The following is a 22,357-nucleotide window of genomic DNA, read 5'->3' as shown; positions in this document are numbered from 1 at the left end:
TTTATAAACGGATTCAAGCATACACGGTTTGAAAATGTTCCAAAAAAGTATAAATTTCAATGATCAAACCTTGATTTTCCATTTTTTATAAGGGACACCGTTTTGCTCTGCCATTATATTTAATTGGACTTGAGCATACACGGATTTTGTTATACACAGGGGATCTTGGAACCAAACACCAGCGTATAACAAGGGTCCACTGTATATGCTATCACAGTCAGTTGAGAAAACCTTCTGAAATGTATGAAGGCTAATGAGAATGACGAATAATAAGGAAGTTCTCTTTCTCTCATACAGCACAATGTTTATGGTATATTGCTAAAAGTATTGTTGCAAAACCACATTTGTTTTGGGAAATCTGTTATGTTAAAACCTGCTGTTAAAGCATCAAAACAAAAAACTTCAAATGCATCTTCCAGACACAGATGTGCATAATTTCCTGGCTTATACTTGTTGGAATGAAGCTTGCTGCTGTTGATATTTACAGGCCTGTTGTTACTGTTTTTATCCATTCTTCCTTTCAATTGTAACTTCATTCCCGTTGTCCCACGTAGCAGACGTCTACCCTGTGCCTTGTGGACAAATGTTTTCCAGGCTGCTAGACCACCAGACATCCCTCGGACTTGGGGGGAGGACATGTGTGAGCTCGACACCATTAGCAGTCGCAAATATATGTTGGGAACTAGCTTTAAGGAGTATGGATTGCTTTTTCCTGTTGTTCAAAGCACAACAGTTGAGCCTTTGGATCCCTACAGGACATTCAGTTTATCACAGACATATAGAATATTTGGAAGCTTGAATATACCATTCTGGCTGGTTCCCTTCTTTGGCATGCTCAACTTTTGCGCTGTGCTGGGGAAACATGCACAACAGATTCCCCCCCCCCCTTGAAGCTCCATAGTTATCAAAAACACAGAAGAATGTTACAGTATTTAGATGATCTGGTGAACTCATTCCCAGGCTGCTACGTAAACAGTTGGTTAACAACTGACCATAAGATGCTGCATTGATTTGAATTTTGTCGTAACCTGAGCTAGTAATTGAAGAGTCAAGCTGTAGAATGGATTTGGAACAGCGAGAAATAATGATGTGAAATTAGCCTCCGCTTTTTTCCTTGGCAAAAGTACCCTTTTCCGTTTTGGAGTGTACTTTTTTTTTCATGCATAGTTCTTAGGTATACATAGGCTTCCAGTTTAAAACAAACCTAGTCAAATATGTCTGAGACCTGCTTTTTTTTTTTGGTGGAAACACAAGCCACTGCCTCTCCAGAGTTTTGTACTGAGAGACCAGGAAAATGCAAAGTCTCCTCTTCTCTGTCCAGAGCCAGTGCTCCAAAGCTCTTGACTCGATTTCCTAAGCCGAGTAATGTCTGCAGACAGAAGCCTGCTCTGTAACTTACCCAGAGCCAATTTGCGGTCTGGGAATGTCATGCTGGGAATAGTGCTAGCACTGATCCTTCTCCCTAGATGTCTGCACAATTTTTGTGGGCTTTGGGAAGAAGCAGAAATGCCGCACAATGAAATTCAGATTTATTGGCTGGTTGGTGGGACTAGAGTCGCCTGGCTGCACTTTTCACTGTAGTCAGAGGTTTGGGTGCATAAGGCTGCTCCCCAGCACTCCAGTTTCAGTTGGCTTTGGAGCTTCATCAAGGATCATGCCCAACTCAGGGAGTGTTTGCCCTTGGCATACTCCTAGGTGGCAGGGAGACCATGCAGTGCATCTGCCCATGTGGGATTTCATATCTGTCATTCTGGATATTACTTGGCAAATAGGCTAGGTTATCTAATCAAATTTGTTGTAATCATACTCACAGCAGGTCTCGTGCAGGTTGACCATTTACCTAAACATGGTCTTGTATGGAATCTAGTGCTACTTTATCTGCTTTGGTCAGGCCTCACCTGGACTACCATGTCTAGTTCTTGGCACCACAGTTCAAAAAGGCTGTTGACAAGCTGGAATGTGTCCAGAGGAGGGTGAATGAAATGGTGAAAGGTCTGGAAACCATGCCTTATGAGGAGTGGCTTGGGAGCTGAGAATGCTTAGCCTGGAGAAGAGAAGTTTAAGGGGTGATATGACAGCACTATTGAAATATTTGAGAGGGTGTCATATTGAGGATGGAACAAGCTTGTTTTCTGCTGCTTCATAGCCTAGGACACAGAGCAATGGATGTAAACTACAGGAAAAGAGATTCCATGTAAACATTAGGAAGAACTTTGAGCTGTTCGACAGTAAAATGAACTCCCTAAGTGTGTGCTGGAGGCTGATTCTTTGAAGGTTTTTAAACAGAGGCTGCATGATCATCTGCTGGAGGTGTTTTGATGGTGTATTCCTACATGGCAGGATGTTAGACTTGATAGCCCTTGAGGTCTCTTCCAACTCTGATTCTTTGACAGTGAAAAGCACTTAAGCCATAGGAAAGCAATAGGCATGTTTGGCTTTGTTGGTACAGTGGGTCCACTGCATCAGCAAGCTAGCAGTCCATGGATTCAACCCATATTATTCAGTGATGGCGCATGCATGCAGACTTGCTGACGCAATTCAAATTAGATCATCTAGAGTTTTATAGAACATAAAACTCTAGATGATCTCATTTGCTTTGGTACCAGGAAATGAATGCCCATAGGGAGTATATTTTACATTTTAATGAAATGGGAGTTTTGACCAGGAATAAAATCTTACTTGATCATGAGACTTTGAAAAAGATTTGATAAGGTCTTGTAGTTTCTACTAGTAAAAACAAGTTTTCCAGTTCTCAAGAGGGAAAAATTCTTTTAAAGTTTTTTTATTGAAGGAAAAATTATTTTTCAACCCATTAGAAAACTCAACAAATTGCCAAAATGTTTATTTTGCTGTGTTCTTTGTTGGGGGCAAGGTAAAGAGCTGTCCTACTCCCTCAGCAGCATTAGTACAACGCTGTCCTCTATTACTTTCTACTCTGGTTTGCAACAGACACATATTCTTTGACATGGGGATTAAAAGGGTCAAGTATCTTTATTTTAGGCAACAACAACCCAAAGAAAGTGAGGGCTATCTAATACCTGAATATGACCAACTAAAATTCAGTGAATGATACCATTGTTTTAAGTTTTATCCATCTAGTGTTCAAAAATCATGTTTCATCACTATTTCTTTTTGAGCGGGGAGAGGCGGACAATTTTATTTGTCTTTTAAAAGCTGTGAAAGACATACCACCATTTTTGAACAAAAGTATTGTCTTGTGTTTTTCTAGGAACTAGCAAGTTGTGGATGGAATAAGAAAGAAAAACACATCCTTGCCCCTAATGTTGTTGCCTTTACAAGGAGGTTTAATCAGGTAATGTTTCTAATTAAAGTTAATGAACTGACATTGTCTATGAGGAGTCATTGAGGATTGGATTTGCACTGTGCGGCAGGATATAGTTGCTACATCTAAACCTTTTAAACAGCTATGTTTGTCTGAGTAGCAAATTATAATGGAATTGTGGCTCTGTCTTGTTTCCTACAGCAGGAATGCACAGATTTCAGGCATGATGTATCTAATATGTTTTTCCATAGAACCCTGAAACCACCAATTGGATCTAGATTCATAAAGCATATGCTTAGAATTAAGGAATTCTGAGCCAGAAAATTAGTTTTGAGGCTCCTGGCCCATGCCTATAAATTCTACTCCTCACTCCCCAATCTTCATTTCAGCAGTTTAATTTAGGGCATAGTTTTGTTGTTGTCATTATTAAGCAGCTGAGAGTCAGAAATCCTTGGCAGTTTACTGCAAACCATTGGTATTGACAGTACTGGTAAATCTCTGGGTATTTGCAGTAAATTGCCAAAGACACCCAACTGCTTAAGAATAGTGGCAACAATAATAGCAGCACAATGAGCAATTCTGCAGCAGTCGTACTGAAAGTCATTTTGAAGAAGCTCTGTTTGCTTAATAGGTTTCTTAGAATCATAGTTTATGATTGTTTCCTATAACCCTATATATATGTGTGTGCTATTTACAGGTCAGTTTCTGGGTTGTACGAGAAATTTTAACAGCACAGACCTTAAAAATAAGGGCAGAAATATTGAGCCATTTTGTGAAAATAGCAAAGGTAAGCTTGTTATTTTTAAATAAATCTTTCTCAGAGTATTTTTTTCCTTTTTGCATTCATCCTCCACTTCTCTAGTACAGTTGAAATAGAAAATGTTCTTTGAAGGGACCAGGGGTAATTGAACCAGCTGAAAAATTGTTAGTGATTAAACATGTCCAGATGTTTCATATGGACAGCCTGTGCCTACAGTGTCAGCTAATTTTAATGTGATTTAAATCAGCTTAACTGTTCTGATCCATAGAAATTTGAGCTATTAATGAGCTTTTATTGCCATTAAAAATGGGGCAGCTGTGTCATTAAGTAAAACATGAGCATTTTCTAACTTAGGATCTTATGATAATGGTGTGTCATTTAATAAATAGGTAATAGGGTTCCCAGGTTAATAGAACATATAAACCTGCTTATTTGCCTCTCCTGATTTTCTACTTTGCTGTTCCTTTAATTCTTATAAGATAGGATGAGAATTTCAAGAAATATAAAACCACTAAACACAAACCTCTCAACCCATATATCCTAGCATTCAGACATACTAAGATGTTGTTGTTGTCATTTCAGGTCATTTCTGACTTATGACCATCCTAAGGCAACTGTATCACAGGGTTTTCTTGGGAAATTTTCTTCAGAGTAGATTTCCCTAGCCCTCCTCTGAGGCCAACAGAATATGACTTGCCCAAATTCACCAAGTAGGTTTCCATTCAAATCCTCATCTTTCATGAGGTTTCAAACTACCTATACCACACTGGCTCCCATACGAAGATATAGCTTAGACTCTAACAATTATTGAGTTTATTATTATTATTATCATTATTAATCAGGACATTCCAAAATTGTATATGATCCCCATGCATCTGAGAATGTAGCCTCAAGTCCATGCTACCAGCTTCTTTCTTTCCATTAGTCTCAAAGGTACTTCAAGATCCCTTTGCATCTTGATCTTCCAGACTAACATGGCTATGTTTTTGAATATATGAAGTAAAAGAACATTCAAAAGAAGATGTCTAGCTCTTTAGAAACATGTATGATACAGAGCTGTTAAGTGATTCTGGCCACACATTAGTTGTACGTTTTTAAAGAGTAATTCATATTTATAGCAAGACATTTTATTAAATTAAAGAGGCACTTTTGGAAACTGGCAAGAAATTGAGCTAATAATATAAGTAAACAGAAGTTTGGATGAACATCTGCTGTGTAGCTAGCATAATGAAAAGCAGTGTACTGCTGCAAGCTGAACTATTGGTCTGTCTATGTCCTGTCTGAAAATCTATGCTTCTACCACACTGCCCTCTTTTTCTCTACCTCTCCCCACTGTTTACTCTGACTTCATTATTGTCATTATTCGTTTCATCCCATCTCTATTTTAGCCCTGTGTTTGAAGATATATCTCAGATATATCTTGTTCAGGCTTGGCATCATTTCATATCTACTTTCAGTGTCTGGAGGTCATATATAATAGTAATGAACATTTGTATGGAACCACAGAAAAGTCAACAAGACAGTAAAATAGCTTCAGGAGGGTCAATAAATACATAAATTAATGAAGACAGATCCAAGGACATAATGAGATTGAGAACAATTAAACCAGCCCCTTTAAATAGGTATCTGGCTGGAATATTGTGGGTGTACTACCCTAGTGTTGTGATGTGTTACACTAACATAGTACATCTTGGGCTGCATAACAACTAGGAAGGAAGGAAGGCAGCTTCATAATAGTTGTTTGCAGGACAAAGGTTAGAGCAAAATGAACTCAAAGGACATCCCATCATCCTGGGAGGCTAGTGCAGCAAACAAATTTTAAAAATTAAAATGCAACAACTTCTCGGCAGATATCAAATTGAACTATAGAGTCGGTGAGATGCAATTACTTTTCTCTGCCACGGAGAAGATCTAAAAATGTATGAGTGTAGCAGCAAAAGACAAGAGGTTTCCATATTAAAAAATATATATTCATCATAAAACCAATCAACGAGTCACTTCTGTATGTTCATTGAGGTCAAGACCCACCATCCGTGCCTCCTCATAATGAACATTTGCTTTTCCATCTGACTCACCTCCAGAATCAAAGTCTCTTTTATGTCAGTAGATCAAAAATGTCCAGGAAGGAGACTAGACTGTTCATAAGGCAACAAGCAGAGCATGAGAAGAGACACTTGAATTTTGCAATTTGGATTCTTATTGCTACATTGTGTGGTTTCACATCACATTCTAATCTTTTGAGCATATTATAATTTTATAAGTTATAAAGAGCAAGCCCTTGGAACATCTAATATATTTTCAATGACCCAGAACATTCCAATCTCCAATGGAAAACTGATGCTCTTTTTTTAAAAAAAAACCTTTCTTCTCTTTTCCCACCTCCAGAAACTTCTAGAACTGAACAACCTTCATTCCCTCATGTCTGTGGTATCAGCTCTGCAAAGCGCACCTATTTTCCGACTGACAAAAACTTGGGCAGTAAGTTACTGTGGACTTTACTTTGTCTCTCCTCCCACTCCAGTCTTTGAAGCGCTGTTTCTGCAATATTTGTTCTGTGTCACTGAAATTAGTGCATACCCTTGCTGTCTTTTTGAGCCCCTTCCGCATTTTAGCTACCTTGCTGGGTAGGATCAGGGGTGCATCCTACAGCCAAATGCACAGTCTTTTAACAAATGTTGAAAGACTTTGCATTGCTCAATGGAATTTATCATCATAGCCCTCTTGATGTTATATTCGGTAGTAGCACTTATTATGTCCATATTGTTTGATGGTGTTTCGAAGGGAGATGCGTTGGGAACTTGCTTCCTTATAACTTCAAAAACTGTCACTGTCACCTGGAAAAAGCAGGGTCTAGGAAAGAGAAGAAGTGGTTTTACAGATCTAGGAGATTATTTCATTACCTTTGCTCCTGACATAGGCGCGGGATGTTTCTTTAAGAAGACGAATCTTATCACATTCACCTGTCTCCAGGCAGCAGGCAGGCTGTATGCAAACTGGGCTTCTGCCACAGCTTTTCAAGAACGGGGAAGAGGAGCATGGAGAAGCCCAGGTTGCATACACGTTACCTGCTGTGCAGCGATGGGGAAATGCGATAAGATCCATCTTCTTAAACTTACATCCCACATCTATGCTGGGAGCCAAAGTAATGTGACAGCCTCCTGAATCAGACCTCAAGTAGATGTGATGCCAGATACTTATGTACAGCATCAACTAAACTTCAGGGGATGGCATCAGTAGGCATGGGAGGAGTGCTGAATTCTTCCACAGTGAAAATCAGTTTTAACAAGCAATTTCAAGGGAACAACATGGGAAGGCTGCCCTCTTCATACTTGTACTGGTGGGGAAGATCACAAAAGGGGCAATAACTGTTTAGCCAAAAACAAAAAAAGATAGACCTCCGCATAATTAGAAACCTTTATAAGGCTGAGCTACCAACTTCATACAGTTCTGTAATAATGTTCACTCAAACACAGTTACAACTTCTTTTCACACTTTTGTTGCCAACATGGTGGGTCAAGAGGGGAAGAGGTGGGCATGGAGGGCATGTCTCCAACATCCTCTGTTCACACAAAGAAAGAAAACTGATTGGGCGTCTGGTTGTGCCCAGTGCATGCACTGAAATGGAATATTATTTTCTTGGCACATATACAGATTTGAAAAGAGGGAGCAAGTACTTACAAATGTGTAAAAGAATGCCTAGTCATCACCTCTTCAGGATCTCAATTTGGCACTGTTCTCAGTTTCCCCAGAAGTGTTTGGGTGCAAACATCAAACAACACAAACTGGAGTCATCCTGTGGGACTCCTTGGAGTAAGTGGTACATGCACAGTAGTTACTACTTGCATTTAGGAATATGATAGATAACATCTTAACTGGTTAAGGCAATTTCTTCTGTATTCCCATGTGAGAGTATCTTTACATTTTGGAAGATCAGAAGAGCTCTCTCCATCTTTTTATGGAGCTTTTCTGGTGGGTTTTGCTTTGCGTGCTCACTTTCACCCACATTTTCCACTGACTTTATTCATTGGCTCTTAGTCACAACAAAAGCGGGACTGTATCTAGTTACAAATTCTTTCTCCAGCTTTGCTATAATGTGTTCGGTTAATGGTATGGAATGTGTTTGAATCTGATTTTACAGTATGTTCCTTAGAAATGTAAGCTATTCGCCATCATTTTCATCTTCAATGTCAAAGGATAGCAGTATGAAAATAGTGTTTGTAAGTATTTTCATTTCAAAAGGCCACTGGTCCTCTGTAATCAGTCTTTTCCATGGCTTTCGGGTTCAGAAATTTAAAAAAGGAAAACTGCCTCAAAAAGTCAAATTTTGGAAGCAGTTCTACAATTGTTCAAACAGATGCATGAAAAAGGAAGTTGCATTCCTGTGTCTAGCAAATGTTTAAAGTCACTTTACCTTTTGGAATAAACCAGTACTACATCAGCTGTAAATTAGATATACAAGCTTTGAATTGGGCTTGTCTTGCCTAGGAAGGATATCCAAGAACTCTCCCCAACAGTTCCTCAGATCTTGAGTGCCTTTTTCTTGCTCATTCTTTCAATAGAATCTAGCTCTTGTTAGTCCTTCTTTAGGTACACAGCTTATAGATCTGCGGATGGTGCTGGAATACATATTGGACATTGAGAGTGCTGAGAAGTGTACACACCATGACTTTGTGAGACAAAGGAAGCTTCTTTGCAGGGTCACTGAACTTGCAAGAATATAACTGCCTCCAAGCCCTGCAGTTTTGATGTTGAGAGGCACAAAGTGCAGAAGTTGCAATGTAGCATTCAACTGTCTGTGGAAACAGAACAAAAATTATCTTGTTGTTGTGTGCCTTCAAGACGTTTCTATGGCTTTACGCCACCAGTAGTTGACAGCAACCCCAAACCAATTGTTTTGCATTGACTGCAAAAGTCACATAGCATGCACATAGTAGGCAGTAGAATAGGAGGACCTCAGAGATATTTATAAGGATGAGATTAAGCATTCCATGAAGGTGAGGAAGAGAAGATTGCAACAAATTGCCCAAACTACTTATTTTAGCTTGTATACAATCTGATACATTATATAATTTCTTAGTATAATTAAGACCCAAAAAGTTACAACTATACATCCATCTTTTTCCAGCTGCATATTTTGTGTCACACAGATATTGAAAAAACAAACTGTAGCTGAAATGTAACTACCCAAGTTATGGTTGGTTCTTTTCTTTTTTTCTTTGATCATCTGAGCCACCCACCACATTTTCAGAAGTAGTTTGTCATGGTACATTGCAATAGGGGAGTGTTGGGAAACAACAGTTTTAATACCCTTTTGGGCAAAGAGCATTAATTTTACAGTGCCTTATATCCTGGCTGATACTGGCTTGCGTCTCAGTTTTATAAAAAGTGCATCTTTAACAACCTATGGGCTTGTTATATTCTTTAGTTAGTGGGCTGGTTGTAATACTAAGATACGCTCTATCTGTCGTACAGATAATAATGATACTAAAAAGGAGAGAGAAGTCTTGTCCGTTTGTTAGGACAAAACCAGTAAAAACTGATAGATAAGCAGAAGGCTATAGGAGAACTGTGGATTATGGGTCATCTTGTGTAATAAGCAAGTCCGCAGCATTCCTGATAGGTTTCTAGTATGGCTTTTGGTCTGAACAGCTGTCTCACTCTTAGAAGATAATTTCAATTTATTTCTATTTAGTACCTCTCTTGTAAAATACTGTCTTTTCCAAGAATGAAAAGTCCTCAGATACACTTTAATCTAGAATGTATGCTTTTGTACCCATGGAGAGACATGCTATAGTAACAGAATGTGAGGTTTATTTCTATTGGGAAATCCATGTTGAGTCTATTGTCCATTGCAAAGATAATATATGCTTTACATTTTCTGATGCTTGCTTTAGTTTAACTCATGGTTTAATAGTTGTCTTGTGGATACTTTATGTGTGTTTAGGTCTACACGCCTAAGGAAACCCTATAAAATTCATTGGTTTGCTATACACTGAAAGGCAACTTGGAGGCACATGTACACACTCACACCAGAACGCAGGAAATAGTGTTGTTGTTGGTCGGTGTGGATTTGTTTTGTTTTGCTCTGCTTTTATTGTGAGCAATTTGCTGTGCGTATCCTACTAATCCTGTTTGCATTTGAACAGTAGTTGTTCTTTTGTCAGATACATTTAGAGCGTTTTCACCTTTGTATCGAAGACAGAGATGGATGTGGATGTACAAGTTCCAAGTGATCACCAAAATGAAAGAGAGCCAGGGGCCTCTTGGATAAGAACACTGTTGGTTTTGGATTGAAGCACCGATTCAGAAGTCTGAGGAAAAAGAAAAGAATCTGTTTAAATAGTGTTTTAAAACGTGTAGCCTGAAAGGAACAACTGTGCTTTCAAACAAAGCAAACGTATTTCCAAAAAGATTGTTCTTGTGGAACAAAACTGTAAATCACTGCACTCTGCTTTACTTGACATGAAGTATATATTGGGAATAATATCAGAAATATTGGAGTCGAAACGATCTTATTCCATCTGGTTGTTTGTTTTTTGCAATTTGGTTGTTAAAACTGTTTCCAATCTATTTTTGAAGGATGTTTTAAATGTTTTGCTGCACTTTGCTTTTGGAGACCCCAGTGGACAAAATAATGATGAATAAGTAGTTTAAAAATGATAATTGTAGACCTGGAAGAAAATTTGGTACAGATGGAATACATGTCAGGATTGGGTTTTACAGTTTTGCTTTTGAAACCCAGCTTTTAGAGATTACTGTATATATCCTTGTATAAGTCTAGAAAATGAATCCCAAAAAACTGGGTCGACTCATCCACAGGTCAAAAAGGAACCCCTCTTTCTCCAAATGCTATTGTTTTCCTTTGCTTCCTCCTTTAGAGCCTTGGTTACCTGTCCCTAAGTCTTACCCTCGACTTATCCTTGGGTCATATCAAAATTCATAATTTAGCCCCCAAAATCTGCCCTCAACTTATACATGAGGTTGATTTGTAGTCAAGTATATATGGTACTTAAAGGTGCATTTACAATGGTTGTATGCATATTGGTTGATGCCTGACCCATGTGTGTGCCAAGCCTATGGGCAGCTGCAACCCGTAAAAGTTGTGGTCTACTGTATTCCAAAATATACATGTTGGTGTCTTACTATGAAGTGGAGCGGGTTTCCGCCCAGAACACGCAATGGAGACATCTTCTGTCAGTATTAATAGACCCTTTATTAACTTATTGTTTCACAATGACAAAGATGGGAGTGGTTCTCACAGTGCTTGAAACTCACAGGAAGTCTAAACACATACTTGTTCCATGTTGCTACTAGCCAGAAAGGAGGTGTGTTAAGAGAGGTTGGGGAACCATTTTGGCTTTGCTAATGTTTTATACACATTTTTATGTTTCTAAGTGTTTTCTCGGGACAGGAAAAATATACTGAAAAGAACTTTTTGGTTGTCAACAAATTGAAAAGATGGCAGTAGGTTTTATTGTTCTGAGAAAGCTGAAAAGCAAGCATGCCACTCTTTCCTTTTAGCTGATGCAGTGGTAACTCATGCAAAAACTGCCAAGTTTACAACCCTGGAATGGGAAGAAAGAGTTCACAATTAAGATTTTCCTACATTTTAATTAAAAGTTTCATTTGCTGAGTATTCTCAGTGTTACACTTTTCCTTACACTTGTTGGCAGCAGTGCAGTGAAGAGTCTACAAATAATAATGGAGAAAGGAAGCATTGTCTTCTTCAGAATCTTTCATGATTTTGCAGAGGCTCTTTTCTTGGCATTTTATTGTATATCTGGTAGGTTGGAAACAAAGCATTGATCAAGATTTTTGTTTCTAGATCTGCTGCTGAGCAGCTTGTGCTGTGAATCAATAAGGTTTTGGCACTACGTTTAAGTAGCTGGCATCTGTTGTTTAAAAGGTTGGGAATCAATTGCCTCTATAGATAGGTTCATTATACAGGCCCTTTTAGATATTTGTTGTATTGACTCATTGACTGAGATTTAGCAACTATCCAGTCTTTGTACTCTCATATGAACACATGGAGGCAATAGGTGTAAGTAATTGCAGTCAGTCATGTGTCGAGGCAAAATTCTAACATGGAAGATGTAAAGATGACATTTCAGTGAAATCGTGGATAGGCTCAGTGTTCCAACAAGGACAGTGAATCCCTTCCTTAAACTATTTAAGTACAGATGTATAAGCTGTAAGACAACAGGTTTCTCAGAAATGTTCTAGATTTCTCAGGATTCTAGATCTCTGTAAATAGACAATGATGCATTTTGTTAAGAGAAGACTAATTCAGTCATTTGTTACTTGGGAAGAGAAAATGCATGCATAATTTTGGCCTTAAATAGCAATTTAAATCTAAAACGATTTTAGTGCACTTCCAGACAAGGTGGAAAGTCACCTATATATTATTCGTGGAGAGATCTTGTAGCATCTTTGAGACTAACTGAAAGAAAGAAATTGAGAGCATGAGCTTTCATAGACAGGCTACTTCCCCAGCTTGCTGTCACTGTATGTGTTGTCCTTACAAGTGTATCATTTTCATCCTGTCCAAGGTGAGAAATGAATCAGATTTCTTCTTGGTGTCCATTAACATGAGGAAGTTTTTTAGCTTTTCACCAGTGTTGTTGTGTTCAATTTCAACGTCGCCAGTCCTTCAAGTGTCTGGGGTGTTGTTGAACATCAAGAAACAGTTCATTTGAGTTGAGAGGTAGAGGAAGAAATCTGGTCTTAGGAGTCCAAATTGTATTTCTGAGAGACTTGCCGGATAGGGAGATTACGCCAGATATTTCTCATATGCCTAAGCCTGTGAACTTTATCAAGAACTGGCTTAGGAACCAGCAGTTTTGAATTATGCAAGCCATGACTTTGATAAAGTGTTAGAAGGAGAAGCCAAGCCAGTTTGATAACAGCTTTTGGCGGGAGTTTATAGCGCAGCAAAATCTTCCTTCAACTCAGTTTTGATCATCGGAAACATTCCATTCTTATGACACAAGATTTTGGGGGGGAGCATGCATGCTTCCAAGAATAATAAGAGCCTTTTCTTAACATCTGCAGTTCAGTGAATAATTGCCTTAATTACATAGAATAAAGAGTTAATAGAATATTCTGTACAACAGATGTTTTAACTTTTTCCATCATATTTGTTTCAGCATTTTGGTATGAAAGACTCACACTTGTGGAAGTGAGTACCGGCATTTTTCTAGGAAGAGAAACAGTACATGGTGATATAAGCAGTAAATTAGGATGTTTCACTGTCAACACTGGGGGAACCTAGACATTTGCAGTCAATATTTAACAGTTATGAAATGTGAAATATCAACTGCAAATTTCCTGACCCCATCCCAAGTAGACCTTTGGAAGGGGGTCATCTCTTGGGACCGTTTCCCTTGCAACTTTGTAGGTCTGTAGACTGCTTGATAAAAACTGGCCGACTCAATAATTTTTTGATGCCCTGCCTTTCCTGCAGTCCTGTTATTAAAAACCCTTCTGCAACAACCAGTTCCTGACCAAACCTTCCTAAATAAAAAGATCTGTGTCTTCCAGGGGAGGGAATGCAAAGAGAAAGCCAGTCCAACCTTCCAAGGGAAGGAGAACCCAGCCTGGGAACAGTCACCAAAGTTGCCCTCTCTCACACACCTATCCAATACGTAGAGAGATCTTGTAGCACCTTTGAAACTAACTGAAAGAAAGAAGTTAGCCTGAGCCAAGTTCATGTGAGAATGGTAGGACTGAGAGAAGACTTTCTCCTGAAGATCATAGAGTTCAAACAAACTCCTATGTGGAGATACGGTCTTTCAGACAGTGTGGCTCCAGCATCTATAGAAGTTTGTAGGTCAAATGTAGCATTTTGAATTGTTCCTGGAAATGGGCAAGAAATCAGTGAAATTGCTGTAAGAAGGACTTTCTCTTCTCCCTGTAAACACCTCTGGTCAGCGGTCTAGCTTCAGCATCTTGGACTTGTTGAAGTTTCTGAACTGCTTAGAAAGGCAGTTCTTTAGAAATGCCTTGCAGCAGTAACCAAGGCATGTGTAACTGTGGCCAGACCAGTCGCCTTTAGGATGACTGAGCCACTGGTTTTAATTGTGGGGATGCATTCCTCGCCAGTGCCAAAACCTGGGCGTCCAAAGTCAGTGCTTAGTCCAGGGATACACACATGTTGCAAATTCTCACTCTCGTGTATTGTATTAGAAGTTTTGTAGTAGATATTCTGTCCATTATTATTTATTTGCAGCATTTAAGAGAAAGGGGATCCCATTCAAAACAGTTTTAATATTTGAAAGGGGTATCTTGGATTTTGTATCGTTTCTACATAAATTGCTTCAGAGCACTCTGAAACGCATCTTGCCTGCTACCTGTGTCTCATTCAAGGGAGCTTCCTATCATTACACCAAACCTATACCTTCTGATTTATCTCTCTTTCTTGCTGTTGAGGTTACAGAGCAGCACTATACTACTTGGATCCCTCCAGATATAGACTACAACCTCTCAGCTACAGTTGCGATGGCCACTGGGGAGGGATCATGGTAGTTGTTGTCCAAAATGTCTGGAGGGAACCAGGTTGGAAAATCCTGAGGAAGCTATCCTATCAATTGTTCCATCTGGTTTACTCTTTACAGGTTTTAACAATGAATAGCATATTGAATTCATACCTTCTTATAGAGCCTGTAAGGACTAATGACTGAAGAAAGGCAAATATGGATAGAAACATTTAGCACAGGCTAAGTGGTAGCAAAAGATTATCTGTAGACATGTTCTTGTTTAAAATTTCTGCTTCGCAGTATGTGTTATATTTTGATAAAGTCACTTTATGACACTCTCATCTGGATTGGGGGGGGCAGAATTCAAGTTGTAAAATTTCTTTGAAACTTAGTAAATTCAGTTGATTCAGTAGGTCTCTTTTAACTGGGACTAGTAACCGAATTCAATCTTGGGATATTCCGAGTTGCGAGGTTCACAGAATACCTTCAAACTATTTTACCTTGTGAATTGTTTTATCATAGATTTAGCTGCTAGGAATTATTCCCTGACCCATGCTGCTGCAGGATTTACTTCATAAAGAGAAGCAGCTTATGTTTAGTGATCCTCCCCATAGGTTTCTTCCTGCTTTTGAAGTTGCTTGTGTTTTCATTGGCCATCTCCGTGGCATTCATGCTTCCAAGAGGATAATGACTGAAAAATCTGTGTAGTGTGTCACTGAACCCCTTTGTTGTAGTTGTTGTTATTTTACAAACTGTTAATATCCTTCCAGCTCAGAGCAATATTCTTCCGAGGGGAAAACACACACACAAAATAGCCAGCTGACGATCAAACTAAACATGTTTTTTTAATTCCCGATAAAAAAAATCTCTGTAACTGTTGCTGGCAGTTGTACTAGCATTCAAAGAGATAGCAATGTTCATTTGTTTGACCATAAAAAGACACAAAGGAATCCAGTTGTGCCTTTGAGGCTAATTAGGAAGAAGAAATTTCTAGTGTAACTCTTTGTGGACACAGTTCACTTCATCAGAGTCCATAAAACCTTATGCTAGAACTTTCTTCTTCCCACTTGTCCCAAAGGTGCTGTTCCTTTGTGTATTTTCTTATAGGCAGATGAAAATCTTATGTATTCCAGCATCCTGTTTCTCATAATGGTCAAAATGATGCTTATAGAAAGCCCACAAACAAGCTATGAGAGCAGTAACACTTTTACACTACTATTGCATATTGCCTCTAGACATAGCATGTAGTTGTTATTAATAACAAGTACCTATGAATAACTTTATGCACCATGAATTAGCTTGATCCCCTTTTAAAGCCATGTAATTTCAAGGCTGCTACCACATCTTGTAGTGAATTCCATTGTTAACTTTGTGCTGCGTGAAGGAAAGCTTCATTTTTTCTCTCCCAATCTCCAACTGTTCAGCTTCATTAGTTTTCCCTGAGTGTGGAGAGGGAAAGACTTTTGCCTCCATCTGCTTTCCGCACATGCATGTGTATGTGAGTGCACATATGCATACACACAATCTAGTTTAACAATGGACAGGCAAGAGTAATCGTCATGAATCCAATCTGCTGCTTCGCAGGTGATAGCCACAACCCTATGTTACTATATTTTCTGTGCAAGTGTAGCCTTAGTGGTGACTGCAAGGATGGAATTGTCTCATATTCTGGAGGAGGACATAATGGCGGAGGCCCAAGGGAAGGGTGGGAGATTTCTGCCAGAATACTCTGTGAGTGAAATGACAGCCTGAGCAATGGGAAAAGGTAAGAAGCAGGAAAAAAGTGCAGTACCTAAATTGTACTGGATCTCCTTGGGGGATTCCTGTGCTGCTGACCTTGATTATTTCTTCCTTTTTGGCAAACATTGTTGTATTTATCATATGCCAAACTTTGTTTTTCTGTTTCTGCAACTGTACTCCTTCCTGACATAATTTTACTCCGTCTTCTCGTTTGTAGCAGCCTGTGACAAGACATTTTCTGATCACTACCATTTGTAAGCAAGGCTGCCAAAACCACAGGCTTCCCTTCTGTTCTCACAATATCTGTTTGAAGATGTGCAGAACACCCCGAACATGTCAACCTGTGGTTTCTAGAGAGGCTTTTCTATATGGATCCTCTATTATCCCCATTCTGGTACACATAAATTATTGGTTGAAGGTATTTGCCATCTTAATTTGTTTGAAAATACAGAAAAGAAAGTTGGACCGTAGGTTAGGCCATAAAACATATTACTCTTTAAGGTGCCATTTATGATACAGTATCCCATGCATTACTAGGATTCAAAATGCTCAACAAATATCAGCAAAAAGATTTAATGAGTTCTTTGTAATTTACTGGCAATTGCAGTTGAATCAATGACTCCAAAACGTCTACTTTTCCCCACTTACAGCTGTAGGGTAGCATGCCTCCATTTACATTTAACCTAGACAATTTGTGTTTGGGATATTACCATATGGATTGATTCTGCTCCTTAGTCATCTTTTATGGCAGGAGGTGATAATCTGATCCTGTGATAATTTACTGAAGAACTGCATGCGTGCATTTCACATATAAACATGTAAGCTTGTGTTCACCTTCATCAGAGTCTTCTTCCTTCAAAAAGCTTTTGAATTGTTCACCCCGTGGCTGCTTTTTTGCTTTGTATCCCCCCATTATCTAAGTGCATCCCTGCAGGAATTCAGATCAGTCAGTTTAAACGGTCTGTTTTCATGTTGTTCCAATGTATATTTTGTATTTCTACTGCCTCATTGTGTTTCATCCTGCTTTTCCCCTTCGTACTCCCTTCTTCAAATGTTCCCCTTGCTTTTGATGCATACCTCTTTCAGTGATTCATGCCCGCCATCAATCTTTTGGCTTTGAGGTTGTTTTTCTTGGAGGTGGTCCTTTTGCTGGTTCCAACAGCCCTACTCTTTTTCCGATCCCCCCAGCTCTTTGCTGTCAGTCACAAATCTACACTATTGCCACCCTGCCGTGCCTGTCTTCATTAGCTTTCCATTAATTGTTGTGAAGGAAAGTGGCCTCCTCCAAACTAGAAAACATCACCATACCTTGTGTCAGCCTTCTAAGCCAACCTCCTCTGGACTATAAACCAGACATCGAAATAATAACATCTGTGGTGTGGCTGGATGCACAGTGCTGTAGTGAAATCTCACCAAAAAGATGGGAGGAAGTAGAGATAGTTTATCCTGTAAAGGAAGCGGTATCATGGTTTGAAGCCACTTGTCAACAGCTCAGTAAACTTTATTATGATCACAGATCAGGCATAAACAGGACAAGCAGAACATAGTAGAAAACCCAGGTAATAAAAATACCTCCTAGGTACAATAATACCTATATACATACATAAATGGAAGTGCAACAACCAGCTTCTGAATCAGTCCTAAATAGCATTCACTAGGATTAGGGTGAAGCGCGATGGGATTTGACCAGCGATGGGATTTGACCAACTACCTCCTACTGGAACATGTGAATGTACAAAAATTTGCAACCTTCAACACAGCTTAGATGAATCTGAAAGAAGAAAGAAAGTGTGAAATCTATCAGATCTGCCTGGGAACTTTTTCAAGATCAGTACATTAGGAACATAGGCAATATAGCAGAACATGATCAACTGTTTCAGTTCTGACTGGCTGACTGACTGACTGACTTTCTAAGTATCTGCCTTCCAGTAACACTAATGAGTGAATGTTGAAAGTGGCCAAGTAAAAGTCCTGTGATTTGGGGAGATTTCCAAAACATTAACAGAAATGTTTGGAGCTAGTTTATGCTCTGGTTGTTGTGGGATTACGTTGGATTTTTGCTCTGTCTTCCTGCAAGTCTGTATACCCCAGAACCTTTGCTTGACTGTTTCCTTGATCCTAAGAGATCCCAGAGGTGATGGGGAAAACTTAACAGCTTTTATCCAGTCAAAAGAAAAATGGTCACTTAAAGTCAAGAGGACTTAGCTAAACAAGGAGTAAGATTCACCTTAAGTCAGTAGCTGATTATATGGAACCAAGTACTTGCTTTAAGTTGGATCAATTCAGATTCCCCTCTAAGCAAGGTATTTGGAAGACAATGTGGGGCACTTAAGGCGACATGCAGAAATTTGGCTCACAGAGATCAAAAGTCTTTATAAACGTACAGCTCAGAAACAGTACATGAGTTGAGGTATTAGTTTGCTCTGCGACACTCGTATTACAGATGTTATATATAAGCCTCCTTTAGAGAAAAGTCTTCGAAGCTCTGAGGGTTCAGCTTGCAAGAGTAAAAACTGGAGACTGCTCCTGTACCTTTAATACTTTTGTAGACAAAGCTGCACTGAAATTCCCTCTTCTGTACAAACATTAAAGGTACAGGAGCTCCTTTCAGTTTTCACTCTGGCAATCCTATGGAGAATCCTTGCATTTGCCAGGAAGAGGTGACGATTGTTAAATTGGTTTAAGTTTGTAAAGAAAGTTTACAGCATACGTTTGTAACGTAAATTTGCTTTCACAGTGACTCCCTGGAAAATGAGTTTTTATATTTCCTCTCTGCATATTTATGTGACTACCAGCCATATCTAATCACTCAAGTTGTTTTGGAAAGCAAACATTCGGAAGAAGAGACCCCATATATGCAACTGTATCCGCAGTTGCTGGAAAATCAAATATCCTGTGTTCTGTCATTTTAAGTATAAGTATAAACTGAGTCCGTATATTTTGCAAATTTGTGGCGAACCTATAGAATGTAAAACTATGTAGATGACATTGTATTCTGTGTTTCCAATACAGTATATGAAAATAGCAATAACTTCACTAGGTTTGAGAATCTTGCTCTTATTATTTTAAAACACTATTGTTCCCCTGATTATATATTGTGATAGTTGAAGCTTAAAATTCAAACTAGTTCTCTTGCGGCAGCAATTTCAGCACATTGCCAATGGGTGCTTGGCAGAAATGTTAAACCACAAACAGACACTGTTTCGTCCAGTTCTGTTCTATCCAAACTCATTACTCTGCAGTCCATTTATGTGTATGCCATTGCCTAACCAGGAGCACATGGAATTTTTCACATGCTTTTAACACGTGTGTAACCAATTTCAGGACTGAAAACAAAATAGTTGAAATAGTTTTGGAAGCCTCGGCCGTCTTGAGAAGCTTAGATTGGCCATGTGTCTAATAGGCCTGGTCACTTGCAGCTGCTCTCCAGCAAGTCTTAATTTCTGAAACTATATTAGCCTATATAACAAAGGGAATGCATGAAATGCACCTGGTTAAATTTAACATGCATAGTGTCAATCAGTACAAAATCTCCACAGCAATATGAACAGTGCAAGCTTTGTAGTCTCCCATACCATTTCCCTCACTCCCCGTCCAGCAGGGATGATACTAGCCATGGATATTTAACCCCAGAGACACAGGCTATAGCATCCAGTTCTAGCCTCATATGAGGACAGGAGTAAGGGAGGTAACCATATATAAGCTGGTATAGAAGACATTGTATCCTTCTGCTATTTGTACTTTATAGCCCTTATGCTGTGATGTTATCATTATATACTTATACAGTTGGACCTCCACATTTGCGGATTTGACTTTTGCGGATTTGATCATTCACAGATTCAGTTAATATGTTCCCTCTAGGAATCTCTAGCTCCTCCAACGTGACTCTGTTGTCAGCTTCTGCCAAAAAGTCCCGCTGGAAGACCTGGAGATCCCTAGAGAGAGCACTTATCTAGGCATTTATAGGTCTTCCAGAGCAATTTCATGGTAACCTTCTGGCAGATCTTGACCATAGAATTGCCCTGGAGGACCCAGAGATTCCTAGAGAAGTGTTCTCTCAGAGTATATTTTTATTTGCCATTTTGCCACTTTTACAGGGGTCCTGGGCCCCTAACCCCAACAAATGTGGAGGGTCCACTATATATCAGAAATGGTACTAGTTGGTAGTTTGGAAGTTTGTGATGTCTCCGTTAAGGCTGTTGGAATTGGGAAGCTTACTGTGTCTTGCCCTTGACTATTATGGGTAGTTATTTTCCTCTGTCGCAATGGAAAGTTCTCACTGTATGGTCAAGGCTATCATTTGATGTGGGGAGGTATAATCCAATGGTGGTTTGGCAAAAGGTAATATTATAAGGAAGACCATGCAATTTGCAGAACTGCTGAGCAGAGAGGAGATTGAGTCATAAATTTTCCTGCAGTCCCATGTTGCTGAGATTTGTGGCTTCTCAGGTTCTGCGTCAAGAAAGTGGGTACCTGGATCAAATGGGGCAAAAGGGAGAAAATGGTGAACTGTTGTTGCAGATTTAATCTCCAGTACCTTCCTTTAAAATGACATTATAACAAGTGATGAGAAACACCACTGTTAGAAGAAAGCACAGGGCAAGGGTAACAAATCATCTGACTTGATATAAGGCAGCCTCCTCAGTGTGAATGTTAATGGTTTTATTTCCCCTCTTTCTTTTTCAGCTTTTGAACCGAAAAGACAAGACTACCTTTGAAAAGCTAGACTACTTAATGTCTAAGGAAGATAATTATAAGAGGATGCGGGACTATATCAGATGCTTAAAGATGGTCCCCTGTATTCCTTACTTAGGTAAGTGTGGGAATTGTCTAGTTTGAAAATGGTCTTTCGTACAACGTGTTTGCTCGTTCTGACTAACAAGTAAACCTGTGAGTATCAAATCTAAAGCACATGTTAAACCAGCAGTGATGGAAAGACTCCCATTTATCACACCAGTCTGGTTCAGTTAGCTAGTATTTACAGTTTCCTCACAACTGGGAACATGGCCATTGCTCTCCTGCCATATGAAGAGTCACCATGTTCTGAGCTGTGGGGAATGTGAGAGAAGGACCACAAAATAGGGCCATTATCTGAACACAGAGGTTCTCTCATGATGTTTCTACATTGGAGTTTTATGAGCTTCTTCATGGTTGCTAGCTGCTCTGAACTTGTGGAAAATTCCTTCCTGATATATGTATGGTGAATTCTGTTACTCAAGGCAATTTGCTAAGTCTTCCCAGGGGGGGACTACATATATTTGGGGCAAATTTTTGCCCCAGCCAGTATCTTCTATCTTATATGTTTGTGTTTGATGTGAATGTTTGGTAGGGTAGGGCACTAAACATATTTGCAACTTATTCCAAAGTGTTTTGAGTGTGTGTTTTAATGCAGTAAATTCTCCTTTCTCTGTCTTTCTCTTGATGCCATTGATCTCATCCAACATTTGGAAGCTGACAGCAAACAAAAGACTGCCCAGAGAGCAGAATGCAACTGGGTAGTTCCTGCAGTTGGGGTGGCATGCAACTGAAAATAAACAGGCTTGGAATTAATGAAGTAGTGTTAACATCAAAGGAACTGTACATTTTTAAAGGGGTTTCATTGCCTATAATTTTTTATTACAGAAGAAGAAAGGCAGGGAGGGGAAATACTAGATTCATATTCAAGATTATAAGTTTCATTTTTAGTTCAGCACAGCACATTTTTTATGGTTAAAAGAAGCACCAGCCTTTGAGGACATCTTTAATGATTCCAGAACCTTGTCCAGGCCCAGGAAATCTTCAGTTTTATGGCCATCTACCTAAATTGCATATTGCTATTAAGTTTATTTGTTGTATTAAGAGACCATCTTTCTAGCTCTTATCATAGGTTATTTCTAAGTGATTATATACAATTAGGCACATCTGAGATGTATGAAGAGATGACTCATACTTACTGTAACACAAAATACATTCGTGGTATTGACTTTATGGCCAATACATGCAGCACTTCGGTACAAATTCTAGGTTTCAGGAATATGTTTAAAAAAAAAAGATGCCTCTGCCAGTTATTTGTTTTAAATGCTTTATTGTTACTTAAAGAACTATTTGTTGTTATTAGCT

The 22,357-nt window shown here is 39.1% G+C and overlaps 1 protein-coding gene across 7 annotated transcripts in view; it reads left to right on the top strand.

Annotated features, from left to right (window-relative positions):
• RALGPS1 (Ral GEF with PH domain and SH3 binding motif 1) overlaps positions 1-22,357 on the top strand; it is a 134,027-nt gene that overhangs the window by 27,268 nt on the left and 84,402 nt on the right. For all 7 annotated transcript variants that reach the window (XM_042479187.1, XM_042479186.1, XM_042479184.1 and 4 more), the window contains exons 6-9: positions 3,230-3,313; positions 3,981-4,070; positions 6,429-6,521; positions 20,945-21,071. In XM_042479187.1, the coding sequence (XP_042335121.1) occupies positions 3,230-3,313; positions 3,981-4,070; positions 6,429-6,521; positions 20,945-21,071 (394 nt within the window). The remainder of the gene's footprint in view (positions 1-3,229; positions 3,314-3,980; positions 4,071-6,428; positions 6,522-20,944; positions 21,072-22,357) is intronic.

Source organism: Sceloporus undulatus, chromosome 7 (assembly GCF_019175285.1).
Source record: "Sceloporus undulatus isolate JIND9_A2432 ecotype Alabama chromosome 7, SceUnd_v1.1, whole genome shotgun sequence".
NCBI lineage: Eukaryota > Metazoa > Chordata > Lepidosauria > Squamata > Phrynosomatidae > Sceloporus > Sceloporus undulatus.
This window is presented reverse-complemented; position numbering and strand designations above follow the sequence as displayed.